The sequence below is a fragment of the Dermochelys coriacea genome, chromosome 3, assembly GCF_009764565.3.
Source record: "Dermochelys coriacea isolate rDerCor1 chromosome 3, rDerCor1.pri.v4, whole genome shotgun sequence".
Lineage (NCBI taxonomy): Eukaryota > Metazoa > Chordata > Testudines > Dermochelyidae > Dermochelys > Dermochelys coriacea.
The window spans coordinates 96,545,970-96,568,922 of NC_050070.1; the positions used below are offsets into that span (position 1 = coordinate 96,545,970).

A 22,953-nucleotide genomic window follows, 5' to 3' on the forward strand; every position below is an offset into this window, starting at 1 on the left:
CTGAAACCTACAATCTTTATGTAGACCTTAGTGATGAGCTAGAAGAGGTAGTAGTCTGTTAACACTATGTAAAGGAAAACTTCTCAGATATCAGATGTGATGGACAGCCTTGAAAAGCACATAAGATGCTGGAAAGAGCTTTCACATGGAATCTAACTTCCCAGAGACAGCTAACTAGACTTGAACCAATAGAAGTACCAATTACATTATATTTGGCCTATGGTATGTGTGATGTCTAACATTTTCGGAAAATATTATCTGGTGTAATCCACTGGTGACCCTGGTCTTCCAGCACATATATATGTATATGTTCTTTGAATGATATTGTTTCCATTTAAGATTATATTCTGTACACATTCTTACAAGGGGGATCTAAGGAACAAAATCTGTGTTTGCCAACTGCTGTAAGAGACACCGACATAAACACATCCATAAATCCATCCTCAGATGTGGGAGTAGCTATTTCTTCACAGAAACCCATTCCATAGCCACAACTACAGGACTCATTTGCAAGTGGCAGATGAAGGAATACTCAAATGTGATCAACTCTCAAGCTCATTGGACTAGATCCTAGACCTGACTGAAGTTTTTTCACTGAAAAGTTTTTTTTTGTTTGTTTCTTTGTTTCATTGTTATGCCCCCCTCCCCACAATGGGGTTTCATTCAAAAATAGTATTTCTACCAAAAAAAAAATCCAAAACAGTTGCCAAAAGACAAAAATATCCAGTTTTTGTTTTTCAGTTGGTTAATAAAAATACACATTTGTATGGGAAATTTTTGACTAAAGCCATTTTGCTTTCATTTTTCTTGGAATATTTTGGAGGAAAAAAAATAATCTCCTGACTAGTTCTAATAGAGTCACAGAAACTAAGAGAAATCCACTCACTAAAGGACATAAAGAACTATAATAAAGAATTGGCAATGCCTCAGCAAAGAGTTTAGGAAGTTTTTGGTTTTTAAACCAATTTTTGTATTGGCTTGATATCTAATACTATTACATTTTGTTTCAGCTGGCAGGGTTCATCTATGCCTGTTATGTTGTGAAATGTATTACTGAAGAAGAGGACAGCTGTAAGTACTAAAGCTCTATTAATACTAGATGAATTCTTTGTGATATTCTTAACTCTGCTGACACTCTCTGACTGAGCTTCATCCTAAATACTTTGTTATAGGGTCATCAGGAGCATGTCTTCTGTCCCACATCCTTGATCTATTAGTAAATGTCTAGCAAATAAAGGAAGTGAATGAATTCAACTTTTTAAAAAATTCTTTAGTATTCTGAAAGCATGACTTACCGCTTTTTTTTTCAGCAACATGTTGTTAAAGCAAAACAAATCAAACCCCTCCTCCCCCAATTTGTAACAACACTTTTTTTAAGACTGTTATTAACTACTGTGATAATAATTGGCTACTGCTGGGGGTACATCTCTTCTGTGTTGACTGCAAGGGATTGTAACAGCACTTCTGGCAAGAACTGGCTTTAGATCATTGCAGGAATTTCATTTAAGAGAGGTGAAGCAGTGTTCCTGTTAGGTCCTGCTGCTCCATGTACAATTAAAAGTAGTGGAAATGTTTAAAAAATACCTTTAGGTTTCTCTTACTTACTTGTGTCAATAAAAACCTGTTGAGGAGCATTTACTGTGAAAAGAAGCTATGGATCCAAGTAATCTTATTTATTGTTTATTTTAACTTTGATTTTGTTTTAAAAAGAGGCACAGCGGTATTTCAGTGCAGTTTGGGATTGAAATGCTTCAGAAACAAATATCTGGACCGCATGTAACTTTGATAAAATATACATGAATCCTAGAGACAGAGTTTTCCAACGGGAAGCTTACAGGCTTTTACTTGATTGAGAGCGATGATAAACCTGGTGGTGTTTCCTTTGTATGTTTTGCTGTGCAGAAGATAGCTGGAACCCTATAAGCTATTGGTTTTGCAGTGCCACTGTGAGCCATCATGGAGATTTAGCTTGTAAGTAAACCTCATTTCCAAGGTCCTAGGGAAGAGATTCATTTCAGCCTTCTCTTGTTTTTGAGGAGGTCAGAGTGGAATATTAGTAAAAAGGGCTCTGAGCATGTTTGGTGTGAAGGCCTACACCATGAATGTAGTGCCACTTCATGAAACAATGTAGGCATAAACTCTTTGTCTGATTGTCTAATTTGATGAGTTGGGTAGCAACAGAGCTAGAGGCGAATTAGACCACCCCAACATGTAATCGTATTTAAAACAATTCTGCCTTCTCTTCTAAGAGATTACATTCATTTTCAGTTTTCTGTAATGCTACTGGGCCAAATTGAACTAAAAACTGAGTAAAGACATCAAGATTTGGCTCACTGAACAGGTGAAGAATTAATTAAAAACTCAAATGATTTCTCCTGTGGTTTGTAAAATGGTATTTCCTTCTCAAATCTTGTATAGCTAATCCTATACAATTTTCCATTCACTGGGTGAGAGCTACGCAGAGGAAAAGATTTTCATGCTTTTCAGAAGATTTTCTTGTAGATTTCTTGCCTATTTTGGTTCTCTTATAACTTTGCTAGTGTACTGTATGCCATCAGTCTGGTCCTCCAAGTAGGTGGAGCAGCTTTGCACCACACCAGCAGTGGAATCTGGCTAAAGAGTCATCTTATCCAGTTCTGAGAGCATCATCAAAGTTCAGGGATGGCCCCAGATATGTAAGGCCAGCACAGAGGCTTCTCCACCACCATTCCAGGTGGGGCCAGTTTATGGAGCGAGACTGGAGAAATGGGAGTGTGGCTGAGATGCCCCTAGACTACAGTGATCCCCAGCTGTGGTTTTGGTCTTTTCATTCTATTAACAGACATCATAAAGCAAAGCAACTTGAGGAAAGTTCTCCCTTATACTATGGGACCAGTCCTACATACTATAGCCCTTGTTTACAAGATGCCGTTTGGCTGAATATTCTGACAACTCTGTTGGGTGTGCCCTTTGCCAGTTGGTATAAAAGGGGTCTTAGGGTCATAGCAACATGAACGCCAGGAGATCAAGCTTCTGATGGGTGCCTGATTTACTTAACCTAGCGCTTTTGGCCTAACTCTCAGGTCTTTTCAAGGCTTCTCAAGCCCTCAAAGTTATGTCCATAATCTCAGGATTTTGGTTGGCCCCTGCCATCAGTGCCATGAGCATGAAAGCGGTGCCAGATAAAAGCAGAGAAAGACTAGAAAGATGAATCTTGCAAGGACAAGATGCAAAAAAAGAACAGTTCTGGACTCCATGAGCCCCACAATTGTCAGAATTCACTTAAAATGGGGAGAGATTATGTTTCTAATTTAAAACAATGGTAACAACAACAACAAAAAACATAAAGCCTTTTTTTTTTGTTCAAATGGGGGGAGGAAATTAGGTGTAGGGGGAAAGTGGAGCATAAGGTGGGCATTGTAGCCAAAAGGAAAAGTCCTGGCTTTTAACTTGCCTAATGCAGGCCAGTATAATGGGCACACTTCTTGTTAATTCCATGTTCCTTTTTATTTGTGGTGTGATGGGAACCGAGGCTGTGGTGAGGCGAAGTGTTAGGAGGGGCTGAGAACATGGGTAAAAGGAAGGAAGGGAAGGAGAAATTGCAGGGAGAAACATCCAGGGCAGGAGGAGTAAGGCTGGCAGCAGAGAGACAGAAGGAGAGTAGGGTGGAAGGCAATGGGGGATAAACAACCAATCAGCAGACAGAAAAGAATGGCCAGCATTCTAAAGGTAATAAACACCCTGCTGTCATCCCCAATGTCCCAGGGCTGTGAAGGTGCCTCACCCCCGCCTTGCTAATGCTACTCTTGGCTGTGGCTGAATAAGCCCTTGTTGCTTCTGCGGGATCTGCTCTGCCTCCTGTTCCATGTCCCCAAGTAGGGAGGGAGACTTGAAACTTTGCAGCCTGGTGCTTCTGAGAGGGATTCTCCTGGAGGTCTAGATCTGGGAAGAGGGGAGGGCCTGAGTCCCCCAGCTAGGCCCCCCATTACTCCTCTCCATCATTTGCCCTGTTGCCATTGGTATGACTCAATGATTGTCATTCTAACTTCATTAGCATTATTAGTGCAGCAATTAAAAAAATAAACCATGAAAACGTTGACAGCTATCATTGCTTGGCAGCATTCAACAGCTGTAAACTTACCAGAGCTTCTCATTTGTTCCTGAAATCTTATTAGAGCTACATTTTTAAAAGATTACAAACTATTTTTAATACTTTGAAATGTTCATTTAATGTGCTTTTGTCTCACTAGCAGTTTGACTCCTTGTTATAAGCTGTTAGCTGCCTTTTGTAAAGAAAATTCAACATATTTTCAAAAATGGTATTAAATATTCAGATACTTAGTGAAAAAACAGGAATGTCATCAATAAAACAACATCCTCCTGGGATTTTTATACTGCAGGAAATTAAACAAGGAACCTGGCTGCTTAACTGGAATGCACCGCACCAACCTTCAACAGTCTCAACCTCTCCTCTGCTGGTGGATGAGGAGTAGTAAGAGGGTCAGTGGAGCCCAAAGGTGGGCCGCACTGACTAGGGAGGAGGTGCAGCTGAGATGGCAGGGGGATGTTCCAATGCAGTGCATCCCCACATAGCACCAGCCATCACCAGGGCACCTCTGCAGCCGCAGCTACAAACTAAAGCTGACCTCTCCTTTTGTAACACATTGTCAAAGAAGGCAGCAGTAGAACTATTACCTGTCCAGGGTGAATAGTCCTGGAGCACAGGCAGGTCTGCTTTGCACCACCCGGTACTAGCATGGGTGAATCTAAAGTATGGCATCTATGACATCTCATCTTCCTGTGCTACATCACTGCCTGTTAAGAACTTGTTCCCTCTTTTGTTGTTTCAAGGTGAAATGCAAGGCAAAAATGACAGCTTTCCAAGCTGAATATCCATCAAGCCAGGCGTTTAGGGATATTTGGCACAGAAATAAGTTCTAAGTAACCTTTTGAAATTTCTTTACTCCCCTCTGTGAAAACCTCTTGGTACTTCCTGATTCACTGAAAATATCCCAGAATACAATGCCACAGATTCTACAACCCCCATAAATCAATGATATTTGTAATGTTAAAGAATGAGGTGCTCTGGGATACCAACCGTGAACTGATAAGTATCATGATGATTTCACATAGGTGGGAAAAGAAAATTTTATTTGGTTAGTTTTAAGAGATGTGATCTTCTGGCTAATGCTCAGCATTGGGAGCCGGCATGCCCGTGTTCTATTTTTGGCTCTGACATAGACTTCTTTGTGACCTTAGGCAAGTTATTTAAACTGTTTCCAATATTTAAATTAGGGATCATAATAATACAAGTGCTTGGGGTGCTAGGTGACATCATAAAAACCAATTTCTCATTCATTAATAAAAAGAACACCCCAACATAATTACAGACCAGGTGAGTAAAGATAAAACAATAATAATACTAACATACTTCTCAGGTGTGTTGGCAGGCCTTCATAACTTTGAGCTCTTTGGATGAAATGACCTATAGAAGTCCAAGGTGTTATTGCATATTCTTTTATTTCTGTGCCGAATGCCTCCCACAGTATGATTAGTGAGGCATTATTGAGAATTAGTACTGTACCTAAGTCTCTGCTTAAAAAACTCTAAAGGTACAGTACACACACAAAGAATCAGAAACATGTAATAAATGTTAAACTGCAAATCTGACTCTCTTCCTCCCTGCCTCTCTCTCTGTTGTATGTGAATTGGAGTTTTGAGGCTAGAAGGATAGGAAAAGTCTCCACTGGAACTGTGCCCTCTCCAATAGGACCCTTTATCTTAGTATTCATATTTGTGTTTATATATTTTGCCTCAGGGAGCCATTTTTCAGGTCAGAGTAATGCAAAAGAAATCTGCCACGTAAGAACTGAAATATCCTGGAAAGCCTGACTCTTGCATTATTTTGGCCCCATGAATGGCTCTTTGAGGCATTAGAAAAGCTCTCAAAAACACTCATAAATACAGCTATAAACCAATGCTTGACACACAAAAATGAGAACCCCACACATGCATGCACCTGTTCTCCCAGCTGTTCAACAAGCTATTTGTGCCTTGTATGAGCAGACTAAGGCTGGGAGGCTAAAGATCTGTTTGAAATTTGTCAAAGTGCTTTGGCCCAACTGCACTCCCAAATTTACAGCCACTGACTGGCTAGAAGCTTTTCTGGGTACTTGTTTCCTTTAGTGCTGTGACTGCTACATAAAGCAAGCGAAGCCAAAGAGGGAGAGGGGGAAAGCAATGGGATGTTTTTCAGCTGCCAGGATGCTAACACACAGAATGGAGCTTCTGAAATCCCATGACACTGTCTGACACATTTCATCCTAAAACAAGCTGGCTTGGGACACCAAACTACCACCACGAGCAATGAGCATATAGAAAACATATTGGGAAGTCTTTACAGCATCAGCCTTTTGAAAGTAACAATAGCCGCTTCCCACTTCATTACTTTCAGTTGTGTTCTAGCCTTAGAAGTGGCCTCGAATAAAAACAGAGATGTACCATCTCATTCCCCCAGCAGCAAGATGTAAACACTCTGAATCCCACAAGGTTTGGTCACTTGTTCTAAAGTACACACTGGAAATATCTAGGAAGCAGCCGTAACTGCCGGAGGGGGAGTATTTAAATAGCAGATAGAAAAACAAAAACTGGTTTGTGTTTGACATGTAAATTGAACTACACTATCCTGGTGTTTACAGGACCTACACAGACATTACACAGCCTTAGCTATGATCAGCTGGCACTGTGTTGCAGAGAGAGAAACAAAGTGAAAGCTCAGAGGAAGGGCAAGTTTGTTTAAATAAAGCAAGTAATTAGGCTGAAGACAAAATCAGGAATGGCATTTTATAATTACAATTAATTTAGAGGTTAATTTCCTTTGGTGCTAAAATCTTATTTAAAACATTTACCAGGAAAGGAAATTAGGATGTTACTATCAAGATGCACAGAGTACTTCTGGGAATCCATGCCTATTATCACTAGAAAATTAGGTGAGGTTCAAAGTGGGAATTTCAATTCATTTGAGTGTATAATAGATGGTGGTCAGGATCTTGAGTCAGACGGGTTGGTTAGGGTAGACTGTAAGATTTGCATTTTCTTTGTTTTCGGGATTAATTGCAAATGCTTCCAACAAAAGGGCTGGGTTTATACGTGAACAAGCTTGACATGAAAGGAAAATTGGCTATGGATTGCTGCCCTCATAACTAATGAAGTTGATGTTAAAGGAGTCCCTAAGAGACTGGGATGTGGGATGAAACAAAATATATAAATAAATAAAATCATGGGGCGGGGGGCAGGACATGGTGCTGTCTCTGGCTTCGTAGATGTTAATTTCCCTTCTTCCAATTTCACTGTCTTGCCTGCCCCTCCCCCCACATCCCTCACTGCTTCCTATGGGGATTGTCAAGCTCGAGTTTCAAAAATATCTAACGAACATAACATTAGTGCTTGAAGGAAGTGACATTTCCATTTTGGTGGCTCATCACGATGGAATACTGTTTAATAAAATCAATGCATCACAGTAGCCAAGGGGATGTATCTGCCTTACATTATTGTATTTTTTTTATTCATCATCCATTGCTGAATCTTATTAAATGAAAAGTGTTTTTAAATAAGGCTGCTTAAAATATTATATTGATTCCGCTAGTATAAAAAGCCACCTTAGAATCAAATTGCACTAGAAAAGATGCAAGAAGCATGCAAAATTAATCTCCTTTCTATTAGAAGAGATGAATTCTACACCCAAACCCTTTCAAAAATCATACTCTGCTACTCACAGAATAATTGTCCTTGGAGGAGAAACTCAAGACAGGAGATCAAGATAATAATGCCCTTCACAATTTTATAAAGTCTGTAACAGTAATGGGTTAATAACAAAGGAGTTTTGCAGTTCCGACTAGAAGTTATGGGTGGTTTTGAGAGACACTCAGGTTATAACTGTGCATCATATAAAGATTTACATCATACTGGATGCTATACAGTATTTCTCTAACAGCAGATAGTTTGACGTCTAGTCTTAATTCAAACTGCTGTGTTTAAAGAGACTTTGAGTTGTGCCTACATTGACTGGACTACCTACTGAGAATGCGCATATATGATTAACTCAATGCAATGTATAGTTTGTCACAACTGCTCCAAACAAGTTCAGCTGAAAAGCATTGTCACTCATTTGTCTGGCACTCTTTAAAGCAGGTTTGATATGAACAGCTAAGCTCCAAAATCCCTTGTTTGGGGGCCCAAAGCTATTGAGCTGTACCTTTCAAGGTGTGTCCGTTCATTGCACAGTCTGGCATTCTCGTATTCCGTCCAATTTGGTGTTTTCCCCATTGTAGGAGTCAAACTGGATTTTCTGTAGTGTCCTGGGTGTTCCTAGACCCTATCTGACACATATCTTTGTGCTACATTTTCTCTAGTCTATTAGTTTGTTACCCCCTAAAGGTTTCCTTATTTCTTATTACTTTTACCATTTCCTTTTAAATTTTTGGATGGCTCTTCATTAATCTTGCCTTGTTAGTCTTCACACATTCAGGGCCCAGTTCTCCTCTTTGTTACACTTATTAATTCTTATTATGCTTACTTATTTGTATAGTATCATTTCTCATTTGCTACTGAGATGTCAGTTCCTGCTTCCGATTGTCCCATGATGCTAGCTTCCATCTTCCACCTTTCTCCCTGCTGCCTCTCACACTTGGGAGGAGCTCCACATAAACATCCACAAAACTAATTTGTTATCCTCCTTCTAAACCCTCCTTAAAACTCTCCTCTGCAGTTAGGTCTACAAAAACTTGACATCCGTTACACTCTTGATGTGCAGAGACCACAGCCCATCATGCTGACCAATATTGTTTCTGTGTACTCTCCCATGTGACTTTATCCATCTCTTGTCTCTTGTCTTATATTTAGATTGTAAAATCTTTGGGGCAGGCACTGTCTTTTTTTGTTCCATGTTTATACAGTGCCTAGCACAATGGAGCCCTGGGCCAGGACTGGGGCTCCTAGGTGCTACAATAATACAAATAATAAATAATAATTGTGGTAGCATGGCCCCAGTCTGCTTTTTCCTTATCACTAGCTTAGCCCTTGTGATGAGATGGTCTATAGCAAATTCCTCCTAAGAACTCCTTTTATTAATATTTAACCTGCATTACCTCTAGATGGCACTGGGCAAAACCTATGGAATCCTGAGCTAATTTAGAAATATTTTATCAATTTAAAAGTATCTCAAGGACATTTTGGAAATGTTCGCATGCACAAAAATTGGAGAGCAAATGGAAACTGTTCTGGGAGGCCCAGGCCTGTCTGAAATATACTTAAAGGGAAAACATAAAATATATTTTTTAAATTATTTTAGCGGGAGTGGGAACATTTAACAGAATGGAGGAAGGAGCTTGATTAGGATGTGCGGACACAAAATTCTGACAATCTGGTTTTGCTGATTTTAGCTTATACCAGATGGAGTGAGGGAAGAGCTGGTCAGGGATCGGCAGGGCTCAGAGAGGGCCCTGCAGGGAATTATCTCAAGAACAAATTAAGTGGTATAAGGATCTGCTGGAAAACCTGGAAAATCATGAGCTATCAGAAGGGACTGCCAAAGAGAATAGTTTCCATTGCTGTGAAAGGGAATGGAAGTGCAATAATGAGAGCACATCAAAACCAGAGCAGAGAAATATGGCTACAGGATTTTCTTCTGCTAACCCTTTGGAACTCTTATGTAGTTTCAATATTATGCTATAATATCTCACTGGTAATGGCACAGCTTCACAAACTGGCAGATAGATTCTTTGTCCCCGCCACTTTTCTGCTATCCTCTTCTGTGGGTCTTAATTGCTATATCCACAAGACAAAGCCTATGTCATTTGATTATCATTGTAAACAAACTTTATTGAAGATTTGTATTAGAGCAAACCTCTGCCTATCTGCTGAACTGTTCAGCAGATAGGCATGCTCACAGTATACAAAGGGTAAGGCTAGGGTAGATTTGGCAGGCGGTGAGTATCATGCCATCACAAGACAGCTTAGCAGGAGGCCAGACGGCAATGGTAGCCTGCAAGAGCATGAGGTTCTTCCTCCTAGCTTATAGATTTTCTTTATTTTTTTTAAGGCAGACTTCTGGTTTTCTGCTTTAATTTCAAATTTAATAAAATTAGCCCTAATTTCAAACCATTAATCATTTCTAAATTGTGTCAAGATTTGTAAAATTCAGCATTTTTGCACAGCTCTCAACTACATCCGGCATTTTGTTCTAGTCTAGCTAGGTTTTTATACCACCCACATCACCATGGTATCTGGGAGCCTTCCAGTAGCGCATTGAGTAATAGGACTGACATTTTTCATGTGTGGTTCATTCTCGCAGCTTCTCTCCAGGGGGAATATTGTGTGTACAGTGTAGTATTTTGTTTTGATAAGAATGATTATTTTTAATGTGTATGGCTATTTCCCAACCCACTCTTCCCTTCTCCTCCTCTCAAGAGTCTGTATCCTTTCATATTTAATCTGTACTGATGTTTACATCCCTACTAAATTTCGATTAATGCCATAATGTCAGTGTTATTTCTATAGGCGCATGCCCCTAACTGTGCTTGTTAAACTTGTTGGGTCAGATCCTAAGCTGGTATACATTGCCATAGCTCTACTGAAGCCATTTGTATTATTTGCTGGAGGGGGATGTCCGATCACCTGATTTTTCTTTTAATATTCTTCCCTATGTTCTGCATGAGCATCACTTTGCTATATTATACCATGTTATTTCCTGCCTACTTATCTATCTGCTTATTTCTTTGTTCCTCCCTGCTGATCTTGGTAGAAACTCCCCACTCTTTTATATAAACAGGTCCCCTTCTGTTCAGGTATACACATCCTAGCTTAATAGGCTCTTCGCACACCAACAAATGTCCAACAACTGAAGTTGAATACCGAATTCAGACATACAATCCCATCCTACAGACTGAGACAAATTCAAAGCTCCTATTGACTTCAGTGGGAGTTTTGACTATGTTCCAGGTCCATAGTGGGTGTATTAATAGAAAATATGTCCATTATTTTGAACCATAACCAATTTTAATTACATGACTTCCCCAGTTATGTCCTAAAAAGAGTTTATGGTACTTTTGTAAACCTGACCTTATAACCAAGGAGCCAGTTAGTATCAGCAAGGCAATAAAGAGATTCAGACTCACAAAATGAAAGTGAGATATTCATTGTTAAATGTTCCATTATCAGATTTCAGGCAAGCCTCTCAGTATATCTCATCTGTTGATATGGTATGTGAGTAGGATTGCATGTATGTGTGTTTATGAAGGCAAAATATGATTAAAGACCTGCATTTGGTAATGATATACAAGATAAAAGTAAAATATAGTAGGCAAAAATGTGTTTGATGGATAAGGTTAGGAATTGAAAATCTGTAATGATTCAGCTAATGAGGCTTATTTTATTCATCTCATGTTACTGCTGCCAGGAGTGTATCCGTGGTATGACACTTTTAGTGACCTTTCAGGCACAGCCAGGATAAAACGCCCAGCAGAAAGGGCAGCATTTTGCATACTTTGAGGAACTAACTCAAAATCCACAGGGAGCTTTTAGCATAGTCTGGGCACCACAGGCTTTGCAGCGCTAACTAAGATGCTGCCATGATGAAGAAAATGTGCTGCAAAGAAATTACAGACATTCTCTGCATCAAAGTTAATACGCTATTACCCACCCTTCCTAGTTCACTTTTAGCACTGTTGTTGTACATAAGGAGCCATTGTATCCCTTTAACAAGGTCACAATCATATTCTCTCCCCTACCGTCATCTGGATATATAAGTGGGGAGCCTATATTGTCTGTTTAAAACAGAGCTGTCTCCATAGGCCCATCTTGTTTATATCACGCTGTAATCTGGCCTGTTTACACACTGAGTTTCCTTTGTGCAACTGGGCAAAAGACACACAGCCATGCAGAGATAATAGGCTTGTTTTTTTTTTTCCTGAGCCCACACAAACTCCTTTTGTTGCTGGGAATTTGTTTCGGAACATTTTGGTTTAGCTTTCTGGGAAAGAACCTAGAAACTCCCTCAGGATATTTCTTGTGTCTTCAAAACAGAGCATGCCTACCTGTGACATTAGAGTCATTTTGTCATTTCTTACAGGGTACAACTTTGCATTACAACATACCTCTGAAAACACACACACAGACACACTATACAGAGAAAAAAGAAAAGGAGTACTTGTGGCACCTTAGAGACTAACAAATTTATTTGAGCATAAGCTTTCGTGAGCTACAGCTCACTTCATCGGATGCATTTGGTGGAAAATACAGTGGGGAGATTTATATACACACACAGAGAACATGAAACAATGGGTTTTATCATACACACTGTAAGAAGAGTGATCACTTAAGATGAGCCATCACCAGCAGCAGGGGGTGGAAAAGGAGGAAAACCTTTCGTGGTGACAAGCAAGGTAGGCCATTTCCAGCAGTTAACAAGAACATCTGAGAACAGTGGGGGTGGGGTAGGGGGGAGAAATAACATGGGGAAATAGTTTTACTTTGTGTAATGACCCATCCACTCCCAGTCTCTATTCAAGCCAAAGTTAATTGTATCCAGTTTGCAAATTAATTCCAATTCAGCAGTCTCTCGTTGGAGTCTGTTTTTGGAGTTTTTTTGTTGAAGGATAGCCACTCTTAGGTCTGTAATCGAGTGACCAGAGAGATTGAAGTGTTCTCCGACTGGTTTTTGAATGTTATAATTCTTGACGTCTGATTTGTGTCCATTTATTCTTTTACGTAGAGACTGTCCAGTTTGACCAATGTACATGGCAGAGGGACATTGCTGGCACATGATGGCATATATCACATTGGAAGATGCGCAGGTGAATGAGCCTCTGATAGTGTGGCTGATTAGGCCCTATGATGGTGTCCCCTGAATAGAAATGTGGACAGAGTTGGCAACGGGCATTGTTGCAAGGATAGGTTCCTGGGTTAGTGGTTCTGTTGTGTGGTGTGTGGTTGCTGGTGAGTATTTGCTTCAGGTTGGGGAGCTGTCTGTAAGCAAGGACTGGCCTGTCTCCCAAGATCTGTGAGAATGATGGGTCGTCCTTCAGGATAGATTGTAGATCCTTGTAGCTGGGAGTGCTGGTAACATAGGGCCTGAGGAGGGAGTCTACATATCCAGACAAGCCTGCTGTCAGGGTGCCAATGCCTGAGATGATGGGGCATCCAGGATTTCCAGGTTTATGGATCTTGGGTAGCAGATAGAATACCCCAGGTCGGGGTTCTAGGAGTGTGTCTGTGCGGATTTGTTCTTGTGCTTTTTCAGGGAGTTTCTTGAGCAAATGCTGTAGTTTCTTTTGGTAACTCTCAGTGGGATCAGAGGGTAATGGCTTGTAGAAAGTGGTGTTGGACGCCCCATCATCTCAGGCATTGACACCCTGACAGCAGGATTGTCTGACTATGTAGACTCCCTCCTCAGGCCCTACATTACCAGCTCCCAGCTATCTTTGAGACACCACTGACTTCCTGAGGAAACTACAATCCATTGGTGATCTTCCTAAAAACACCATCCTGACCACTATGGATGTAGAAGCCCTCTACACCAATATTCCACAAAAGGATTGACTACAAGCCGTCAGGAACAGTATCCCCGATAATGTCACGGCTAACCTGGTGGCTGACCTTGTGACTTTGTTCTCACCCATAACTATTTCACATTTGGGGACAATGTATACCTTCAAATCAGCGGCACTGCAATGGGTACCTGCATGGCCCCACAGTAGGCCAACATTTTTATGGCTGACTTAGAACAACGCTTCCTCAGCTCTCGTCCCCTAATGCCCCTACTCTACTTGCGCTACATTGATGACATCTTCATCATCTGGACCCCTGGAAAAGAAGCCCTTGAGGAATTCCACCATGATTTCAACAATTTCCATCCCACCATCAACCTCAGCCTGGACCAGTCCACACAAGAGATCCACTTCCTGGACACTACGGTGCTAATATGCGATGGTCACATAAACATCACCCTATATCGGAAACCTACTGACCGCTATTCCTACCTACATGCCTCTAGCTTTCATCCAGATCATACCACATGATCCATTGTCTACAGCCAAGCTCTATGATATAACCGCATTTGCTCCAACCCCTCAGACAGAGACAAACACCTACAAGATCTTTAGCATGCATTCTTACAACTACAATACCCACCTGCTGAAGTGAAGAAACAGACTGACCGAGCCAGAAGAGTACCCAGAAGTCACCTACTACAGGACAGGCCCAACAAAGAAAATAACAGAACACCACTAGCCATCACCTTCAGCCCCCAACTAAAACCTCTCCAACGCATCATCAAGGATCTACAACCTATCCTGAAGGACGACCCATCACTCTCACAGATCTTGGGAGACAGGCCAGTCCTTGCTCTCATCCTCTCACCAAAAGAAGAATTGTGAATGCAGTGGAGTGTTTTGTTTTGACAGGGATTTGGGTGTTGGCCTGGGGGGGAGTTGTTGCCGTGTTTTGTTTTTTAATGTACAGATGGGGCTAGCTCTGCTCATGCTGAATAGCACCTCACTTAATAAGTAGTCTCATTAATTTCAGTGGGATTACTTACATTCTAGTCTATACTGGTTCTTATTCTACCCCCATCACCATAGTATCTAAGTGCATTAAACAATGCGATTAATATCTGTGACATGTAGTTCATCCTCGCTCTCATCCTCTCACCAAAAGAAGAATTGTGAATGCAGTGGAGTGTTTTGTTTTGATAGGGATTTGGGTGTTGGCCTGGGGGGAGTTGTTGCTGTGTTTTGTTTTTTAATGTACATACTATTATGTGTTTATGTTGGAGAAGGCAAAGTGAAGAAGTTTGCCTTGCTCTCGAAGTGGAAGATGGTGAGGTTTGAGATAGTCCTTAGTTCTTGGGGGAGTTCATTCCACTGTCTTGGACCAGCCCCCAAGAAAGTTCTGTCCCTTGTACAAATGAGCTTTACCCTTATGGATGAAAGCACCATTGTGCCAGAGGAGCAAAGTTGTCGACCAAGGCCTTCATTCTAGAGTTTTAGGTGATCTTTTAGATACACTGGGCCAAGACCATTGGGTACCTTGAAGATAAGGCTCAAGACCTTGAACTTGACTCAATATTCTATGGCAGGGATCGGCAACCTTTGTCACACAGCTCACCAAAGAAAACCTCTGATGGGCCAGGCTGGTTTGTTTACCTGCTGCGTCTGCAGGTTCAGCAGATTGTAGCTCCCACTGGCCATGGTTCACCGCCCCAGGCCAATGGGGACTGCAGGAAGGGTGACCAGCACCTCCCTCGGCCCGCCCCGTTTCCCGCAACCCCCATTGGCCTGGAACAGAGAACCGCAGCCAGTGGGAGCTACGATAGGGCGAACCTGCGGATGCAGCAAGTAAACAAACCAGCCCGGCACTCCAGGGGCTTTCCCTGACGGGCCATGGACCAAAGGTTGCCAATCTCTGTTCTATGGGAAGCCAGCATAGAGAGTAAACGACAAGCCTGATGTGTTCACGGTAGCCTGTGTTGCTAAAGAGATGTGCTGTAGTGTTCTGTACTAGTTGGAATTTCCTAAGAGCTGGTGTCTTCATGCCCAGGTCCTGCATGGATAGAGGTGAGGGTATGGCCCTATGAAAAGGATAGAGTTTTTGGAAAGTGAATATGTATGATCATATGTTAATGTTTATCCTAGAGTGAAAGCTCTTCATAATGATGTGTTGTGAAATGCAGTATTTAAGTTGTCCACTGTGAAAGATCTCAAATACAGATATGTGAATTATAAAAGGAATGACATGTGAACTCTAATTTTATTATTGCATTCATAACAGAAGGGACTTTCCTGTATTACAGAGTACTTTGCTACTTTCTGGTGCATACAGATACCTTCAGAATCACAGTTTGCTCAGGGACATCCCAGTACTTAGGGGAAATACAGTTTCAGAGCTGAACTTTACAGCTTTGGCTTCTTTCTTGCTAAGTAACATCGAAGTGGTGTACACTAGAGCTAGGTAAAAATTTTTGGCTTAAACTTATTTTGCTGAAAAATGAAGATTTGGGTCAAACCATTTCATGAATTCATGTAGATTTTGGTGAATTGTTTCAGTTGAAATGAAAAAAATTGGAAATGTCAAAATAGTTAATCTAAATGTCAAATCTTTCTGATTTTTCAGGAGAGATTCACAAGAGGATTTAGGCTCCATTAACAAAATGACAATGATGGGAGGTGTCCCCTTTTTACCTAATAGCTTAGTGGCTAGGGCACTCACTTGGGATGTAGGAGATGCAGGTTCAAATCCCTACTCTGGAATTGGGTCTAACCACCAGGCTAAAGGCTATTCTGTGGTGGGTATCTCTCAATCTCTCCTGTTGAAGAGGAGCAGCCGTGTTAGTCTGTATCCACAAAAAGAAAAGGAGTACTTGTGGCACCTTAGAGACTAACAAATTTGTTTGAGCATAAGCTTTCGTGACTACAGCTCACTTCATCGGATGCGTCCGATGAAGTGAGCTGTAGCTCATGAAAGCTTATGCTCAAATAAATTTGTTAGGCTCTAAGGTGCCACAAGTACTCCTTTTCTTTCTCCTGTTGAAATAGATCCAGTTATTCATGCCATGTACATTGGCCAAACCAGACAGTCTCTACGCAAAAGAATAAATGGACACAAATCTGACATCAGGAATCATAACATTCAAAAACCGTAGGAGAACACTTCAACCTCTCTGGTCACTCAGTAAAAGACATAAGGGTGGCAATTCTGCAACAGAAAAGCTCCAAAAACAGACTCCAACAAGAAACTGCTGAGCTTGAATTAATATGCAAACTAGATACCATTAACTTGGGTTTGAATAGAGACTGGGAGTGGCTAGGTCATTACACATATTGAATCTATTTCCACATGTTAAGTATCCTCACGCCTTCTTGTCAACTGTCTAAATGGGCCATCTTGATTATCACTACAAAAAAATTTTTTCTCCTGCTGATAATAGCTCATCTTAATTAATTAGCCTCTTACAGTTTGTATGGCAAATTCCACCTTCTCTGTATGTATATATATATCTTCTTATTATATGTTCCATTCAATGAATCAGATGAAGTGGGCTGGAGCCCACGAAAGCTTGTTAGTCTCTAAGGTGCCACAAGTACTCCTGGTTTTTTTATGCCGCTCTAGTGTACGATATGTAGGTTAGAATATTTCATGGAGATAGCATCCAAATATATATGAGACTACAGTTATGGAAGACACAAAGATCTCATATTTCACCATTTAAAAGAAAGTGCTTGAATATGGGAAACTGGGAGTTTCTGACTCAGATGTGACTGTATTGTCCCAGAAATGATATAAAATAAATAAACATAGGTAGGCAATGGTATGAGTTAGAAAATAACCCCCACTCATAGACCTCCACTGTATTTGGAGTATCCTTATCAGTGAAGTCCCATCTCCAATGCTCAGATAAATTGTTCTAAGCCTCTGTCTCTGCATTTCAACCCAAATGTCAAAGCAGGGAATCAGAGCAACTTCTGTCTCTCAAACAGAATAGGATCAATACGCTTTCTCTGCTAGATCACTGAACCACAGTATGTCAGTGAGCTTGACACAATAATAACAGTCAGTTGCATTGCATCCATGCCAATAAATAAATGGTTTGCAGCATTTGTAATATCCAGATAAAATGTAATTTTATACTACAATAAGGTGGTCTGATTGAGAAAAGAGTGATGCATAATTCTCTCTGGTGTAGATGGATTTTATAAATCCCTCATTGTCTGCCTCTGAAGACACTGTCTCTCCTCTCCCATTGACCCCCCACCCACCCGCTATACAATGAGTCACTCTAATTTTAGAAGATAGATTATTAGGGGGTCTGTCCAAAGTAATTTGTGTGGAAGTTTGTTCTTGAATGATAGTGCCTATCTCTTCTGAAAAGATGTTACTAATGAAAGCAATTTTCCTCTCTTTCAGTTGATTTCATAGGTGGATTTGACTCTTACGGCTATCAAGGCCCACAGAAGACATCGCATTTACAGCTACAGCCCATGTATATGTAAGTACTTAACTTCTGAGATATTCTATGGAGTGCTAGGCAGATATTAAAGGATTATTAAACTGAAAGTTTATGTGTCTTAAAAATTCAGGTTATGCAGAAGCCTTTCTTGATAGACTGAATTCAAGTTCTGCACTTAGCCACTAACATTATTCTTCTCCTGCAACATAATGATTTCTTGTGGTGGGATACCGTGTGTCACATTTGTTTTAATAAGACTGACCTCCTGACATGGATTTTACTAACCCTCCCTCAGGCAGACTGAGACTTGGTCTATACTACAGTCTACACCAAACTCCTGGTGTAGATAGTGCTATGTTGACAGTAGGGTTTCTCCCGTCGACATAGCTACCACCTCTCAGGGAGGTGGATTAACTACGCCAATGGGAGAAGCTCTCCCATTGGCGTACGTAGTATCTTCACTAAGTGCTACAGTGCACCAGTGCAGTGCTATATGTGTAGACAAGTCCTGAGTAAAATCTAACTAAGGATTTGGCCCAGTGATTTTAGCTAGGTTTATCAGAGGTTTAGAAACATATTATGCAGAAAACATAGTTAGCATTTCTCTTATTAGAGCATCTATTCTTTGAGGTGTCCCTCTACTTCCTTTGCTCTCCTCATTTCTGTTTTCTTTATTTTACTGGCATGTTGCTTTTGAAATCAGTTTAACTAGGATGGTATATTTTGACTATACTATGTGAGTGACAGTTCCCTCCACTGCCTAGTACTACAAGCTGATACATTTTGGGTTTGAGTGGAAAAGAAAATGTCAGCAAAAGCACAAGACTGGAGCAGATTTACGCTGAAGTCCTTGCTCATCCTTAGACTGCAACATGGCAATGATTTACAAACATCACCTGTACTAGTGCCAAGGAGAAAGCAAGTCACAGATTCATTACTGCCCAGGTGAATCTTGCCTCACCGCAGTGCAAAGGTGTAACTTTGGGGTTTTGTTTAATATCACAAGCTTATTAGGTGAAAGTATGGGATGTGATGACTTGCAAGAGGGCATCATTTCCTTTGTCCCTTTTCTCTTCCAGTCATTTGTACTGAAGGAGAGAACTAAACATAACTAGGCGACATCAATTCAACCCTAGTATCCATTCAAACTGTAATGGAAACATTTAACTAAACCATGTAATTACTTTTAAAAAAGGAAATCTGCTGATGAATGAGCAGCCATTATTATTTATGTGGGTCTGGTATTTACTCCTTTACTGGTTGTGGACCTCAAACTGGGACAATGCTCAGGACTTGGCCCTTTGTGAAGCATGCTAGTTTCTGTGGGGATTTTAACAGTCTTAAATTACAATAGTGCATAGCTCCCATTCCAGCCCAGCTTCAGCTCTCCATCTGTATGTGCTCAAATAAAGATTTTTCACCTGCACTTTTGGCATCATGTTATAAATTTAGAAAATGTTATTTCCTTCCTTGTATTCTGTGTGGCTCATCGGTACTTAGAACAATTCTAATCCTATTTCTTTCTCTGTGTACTATACATTGTCATCAACATATGGAGCCCTCTAGCTGAGATATTATCCCATTCTCTTTATGCTCTCAGTGTTTCTTCTTCAAGAGTAGCTGATTGCATTTACAGAGCCCGCTAACACTGAGTGGAGGGAACACTGGAGCTTTAGAAAAGAGAAGCCAATATAAATTGTAAAGCATGTAGCTGAGACAAGGAAATCTATGATGAACCTTTAAAACTGAATTCTGTTTTATGGCAGGTTTCAGAGTAGCAGCCGTGTTAGTCTGTATTCGCAAAAAGAAAAGGAGTACTTGTGGCACCTTAGAGACTAACACATTTATTAGAGCATAAGCTTTCGTGAGCTACAGCTCACGAAAGCTTATGCTCTAATAAATGTGTTAGTCTCTAAGGTGCCACAAGTACTCCTTTTCTTTTTGTTTTATGGCAGTACTGCTTTCTTGCTAAAATGTAGGGGATTTCTTTGCACTAAAAGACAGAAATCAGTAAGTAAGTTGATGTTGTTTTCAATAAACCCAGAGAAGGCATATTGTCATGTTCCAGTGACAGACAAACAAAGACATGTAATGTTTCCCTCTCACTGTACAGTATTTGATCAAGGTTCTATAGAATTTCTACCCACAATGTTTAACCATCTTTGATTGCATGTGGCAACAGCCTTATACTGTATACTGCAGAGGCAGGCCAGGAGCACACACACGTATCCTGGAGCAATGCCTTACTTTCAGCTCTGTTAACGTGGGCAGATCATTAGATAGTGGAGTGACAAATTCAAATTTCAGTTTAATCAAATTGCAGTTTGACTAGCTTGTAGCACTTTTTAAGATAATACTTAGTGGAAATCGCATCCCTGAAATGATAACAGAAGACTACATTAGGTTGCTTTAAAGCTTTATTGTATCTTTCATTTCCCCATGGCTCTTGTCTATATTAACCCCATAGGATTCAAAGAAAAAGTAATTTTAAAATAGCTAGACTTCACACTACCATATGTGGCCAAGAAGATTTCTGTGTTTTACAAACAATCAACACCCCTCAGGTGTTACTCAGGACCCCTGTGAAGTAGGTAAAGGATATGCACATATTGCTAAATATGCTGTCAGCGAAATACAACCATCTCTGGGTTGGAATGTAGCAGCTGTTTAACAGTACACAGAAACAGGACACAACGGTGCAGGAAGAAACATGAAAAAGATTAGTGAGTTCAGCTGAAACTGCAGGGGAGAATTTAGAAAGGCTGAAAGTAATTGCTCAACTCAGAATGTGGTTTGCCAGTGAGATTACTATTCAGATCAAATTCTGATTTGGGCAATTACATTCCCCTTGCCTAAACTTAAATCATGCACAAACCATGGGCTCATTATTGACCACAACTGATCAAAACCTAAATTTTGTAACTTATATCACAGTTCCCCTTAACACCATGTTGGGTTCTAGGCTCAGCACTGAACTAGAGGAAAGAGCACCACCTATTGAATCAGCAACAGCACTTCCAGCAGCATTGAGCACTTCCTTGGAGGTCCCCTATCCATCCCAGTGCTGCTTAGTTTCTGAAATCTTCCAGGATCACAGCACAAAGCGGTATGTTTTCTGGACATATATGGTTAATCAAATCCCACTCTTCAAAGTATGTATAATTTCATCCCTTGCAGGAATTAGCTAAATATATTGGACTAGATTAATCCAGTTTGAGGAAATCTTCAGGTTGTGCAGAGCTGCTTTAGAAACTCTGACACCATCCACCTTCCTGGCCTCCAATTGCAAGGAAGGTTCCTAGTAGAGAGGGAGTATGGCTTGGGCATTCCTACATCCGTGCTCCCAGGCTGCTTAAATAAACCCTTGGAGCTATGGACAGCCTGACCGAAATTAAAGCATTATGCCAGGCATCAAGGGCGCATAAAGGTGACTTAAAGCCACCTATGCAGTCTCCTTTCTCCATTCTTGCACTGAATGCAGCTCAGCTGGACCTGAGAATATGCACCATTGTGTCTATGCAGAGAGAGAAGAGAGGTGCCCTTCCTCTGTAGTATTAGGTATCAGAGACAGATAATATTGGTTTGTTATTTATGTTGTAGTAGCACTTATTGGCTCCAATCAGGGTGGGGGTCCAGTTGTATTAGGCATTGTGCAAAAGCAAAGGAGGACATAGTTTCTTCTCTGACAATATAAACGTTCAGTGATCTAATCTGAGTATGGCTGCTCCTGTGTGGTGCCCATAAAGCTTGTTGAATTGTGGATTAAAGCAAGGATTTCAATAATGACTGCAGAGATTCATCCCCACATATTTAACATTTTTGATCATGTAAGGAAACCTCACAAGTCTTAGTTAGACCTGTGCAGTTCCAAGGTATTTGTTAGTCTTCATCAGCAAGTTGTTCACAGGAACCGATTGATTTTGTGGATTCTGGTGGGAGAATTCCATCAACCCGAATTTTTATTTGTATTCTAAATATCTAATATGTTTATTATTTAAGTGCCAGTAATGTGCTTCATGCTGCACAAGACACAAAACACAGGCAGTTTTGTACAAATCATTTTCCTTTACTTCCTTCCTAGTCATACTTGTTTACAAACTGTCTGATCGTAGAAATATACTATAAAAGCTGCCAAAAAACATGCAGTCTAAGTAGTGCTAAACAGCGCTGGTGTTCATATACATCCTTCCCAGGCTCACACATCTGATACCCTGCAAAGCAGCTTCATGGCATTCTGTGTTGAAGATGCCAATGCCCACTTTCAGACAATAGTACAGGAGTGTGCTCACAGGCTTTGCATGATCAGACGAGGGAAATGAATAGTCAAAAAATGGAAGAACTGGCATGGAAGGCAAACTGAACACTAGGAGTTGCTGGATGGCACCGGAATTAGTGCCAGTGAAATCCAAAAAAATTAGGGCTGTCGATTAATCGCAATTAACTCATGTGATTAACTCAAAAAAATTAATTGTGATTAAAAAAATTAATCATGATTAATCACAGTTTTAATCACATTGTTAAACAATAGAATACCAATTGAAATTTATTAAATATTTTGAATGTTTTTCTACATTTTCATATATATTGTGTTGAAATTGAAATCAAAGTGTATATTATTTTAGATTACAAATATTTGCACTATAAAAATGATAAACAAAAGAAATAATATTTTTCAGTTCACCTCATACAAGTACTGTAGTGCAGTCTCTTTGTCATGAAAGTGCAACTCACAAATGTAGGTTTTTTTGTTACATAACTGCACTCAAAAACAAAACAATGTAAAATTTCAGAGCCTACAAGTCCATTCAGTCCTACTTCTTGTTCAGCCAATCACTAAGACAAACAAGTTTGTTTACATTTACAGGAAATAATGCTGCCTTCTTCTTATTTACAATGTCACCAGAAAGTGAGAACAGGCATTTGCATGGCACTTTTATAGCTGGTATTGCAAGGTATTTACATACCAGATATGA

General features: G+C 40.4%; 1 protein-coding gene across 2 annotated transcripts in view; it reads left to right on the forward strand.

The window, feature by feature from the left end:
- The window catches only part of NKAIN2 (sodium/potassium transporting ATPase interacting 2), an 816,594-nt gene that overhangs the window by 791,027 nt on the left and 2,614 nt on the right, over positions 1 to 22,953 (forward strand). The window contains exons 5-7 of one of the 2 annotated variants that reach the window (XM_038397626.2): positions 1,011 to 1,071; positions 17,938 to 18,019; positions 20,943 to 21,086. In XM_038397626.2, coding sequence (XP_038253554.1) covers positions 1,011 to 1,071; positions 17,938 to 18,019; positions 20,943 to 21,086 — 287 coding nt within the window. The remainder of the gene's footprint in view (positions 1 to 1,010; positions 1,072 to 17,937; positions 18,020 to 20,942; positions 21,087 to 22,953) is intronic. The other variant, XM_038397627.2, reaches the window with a different exon arrangement.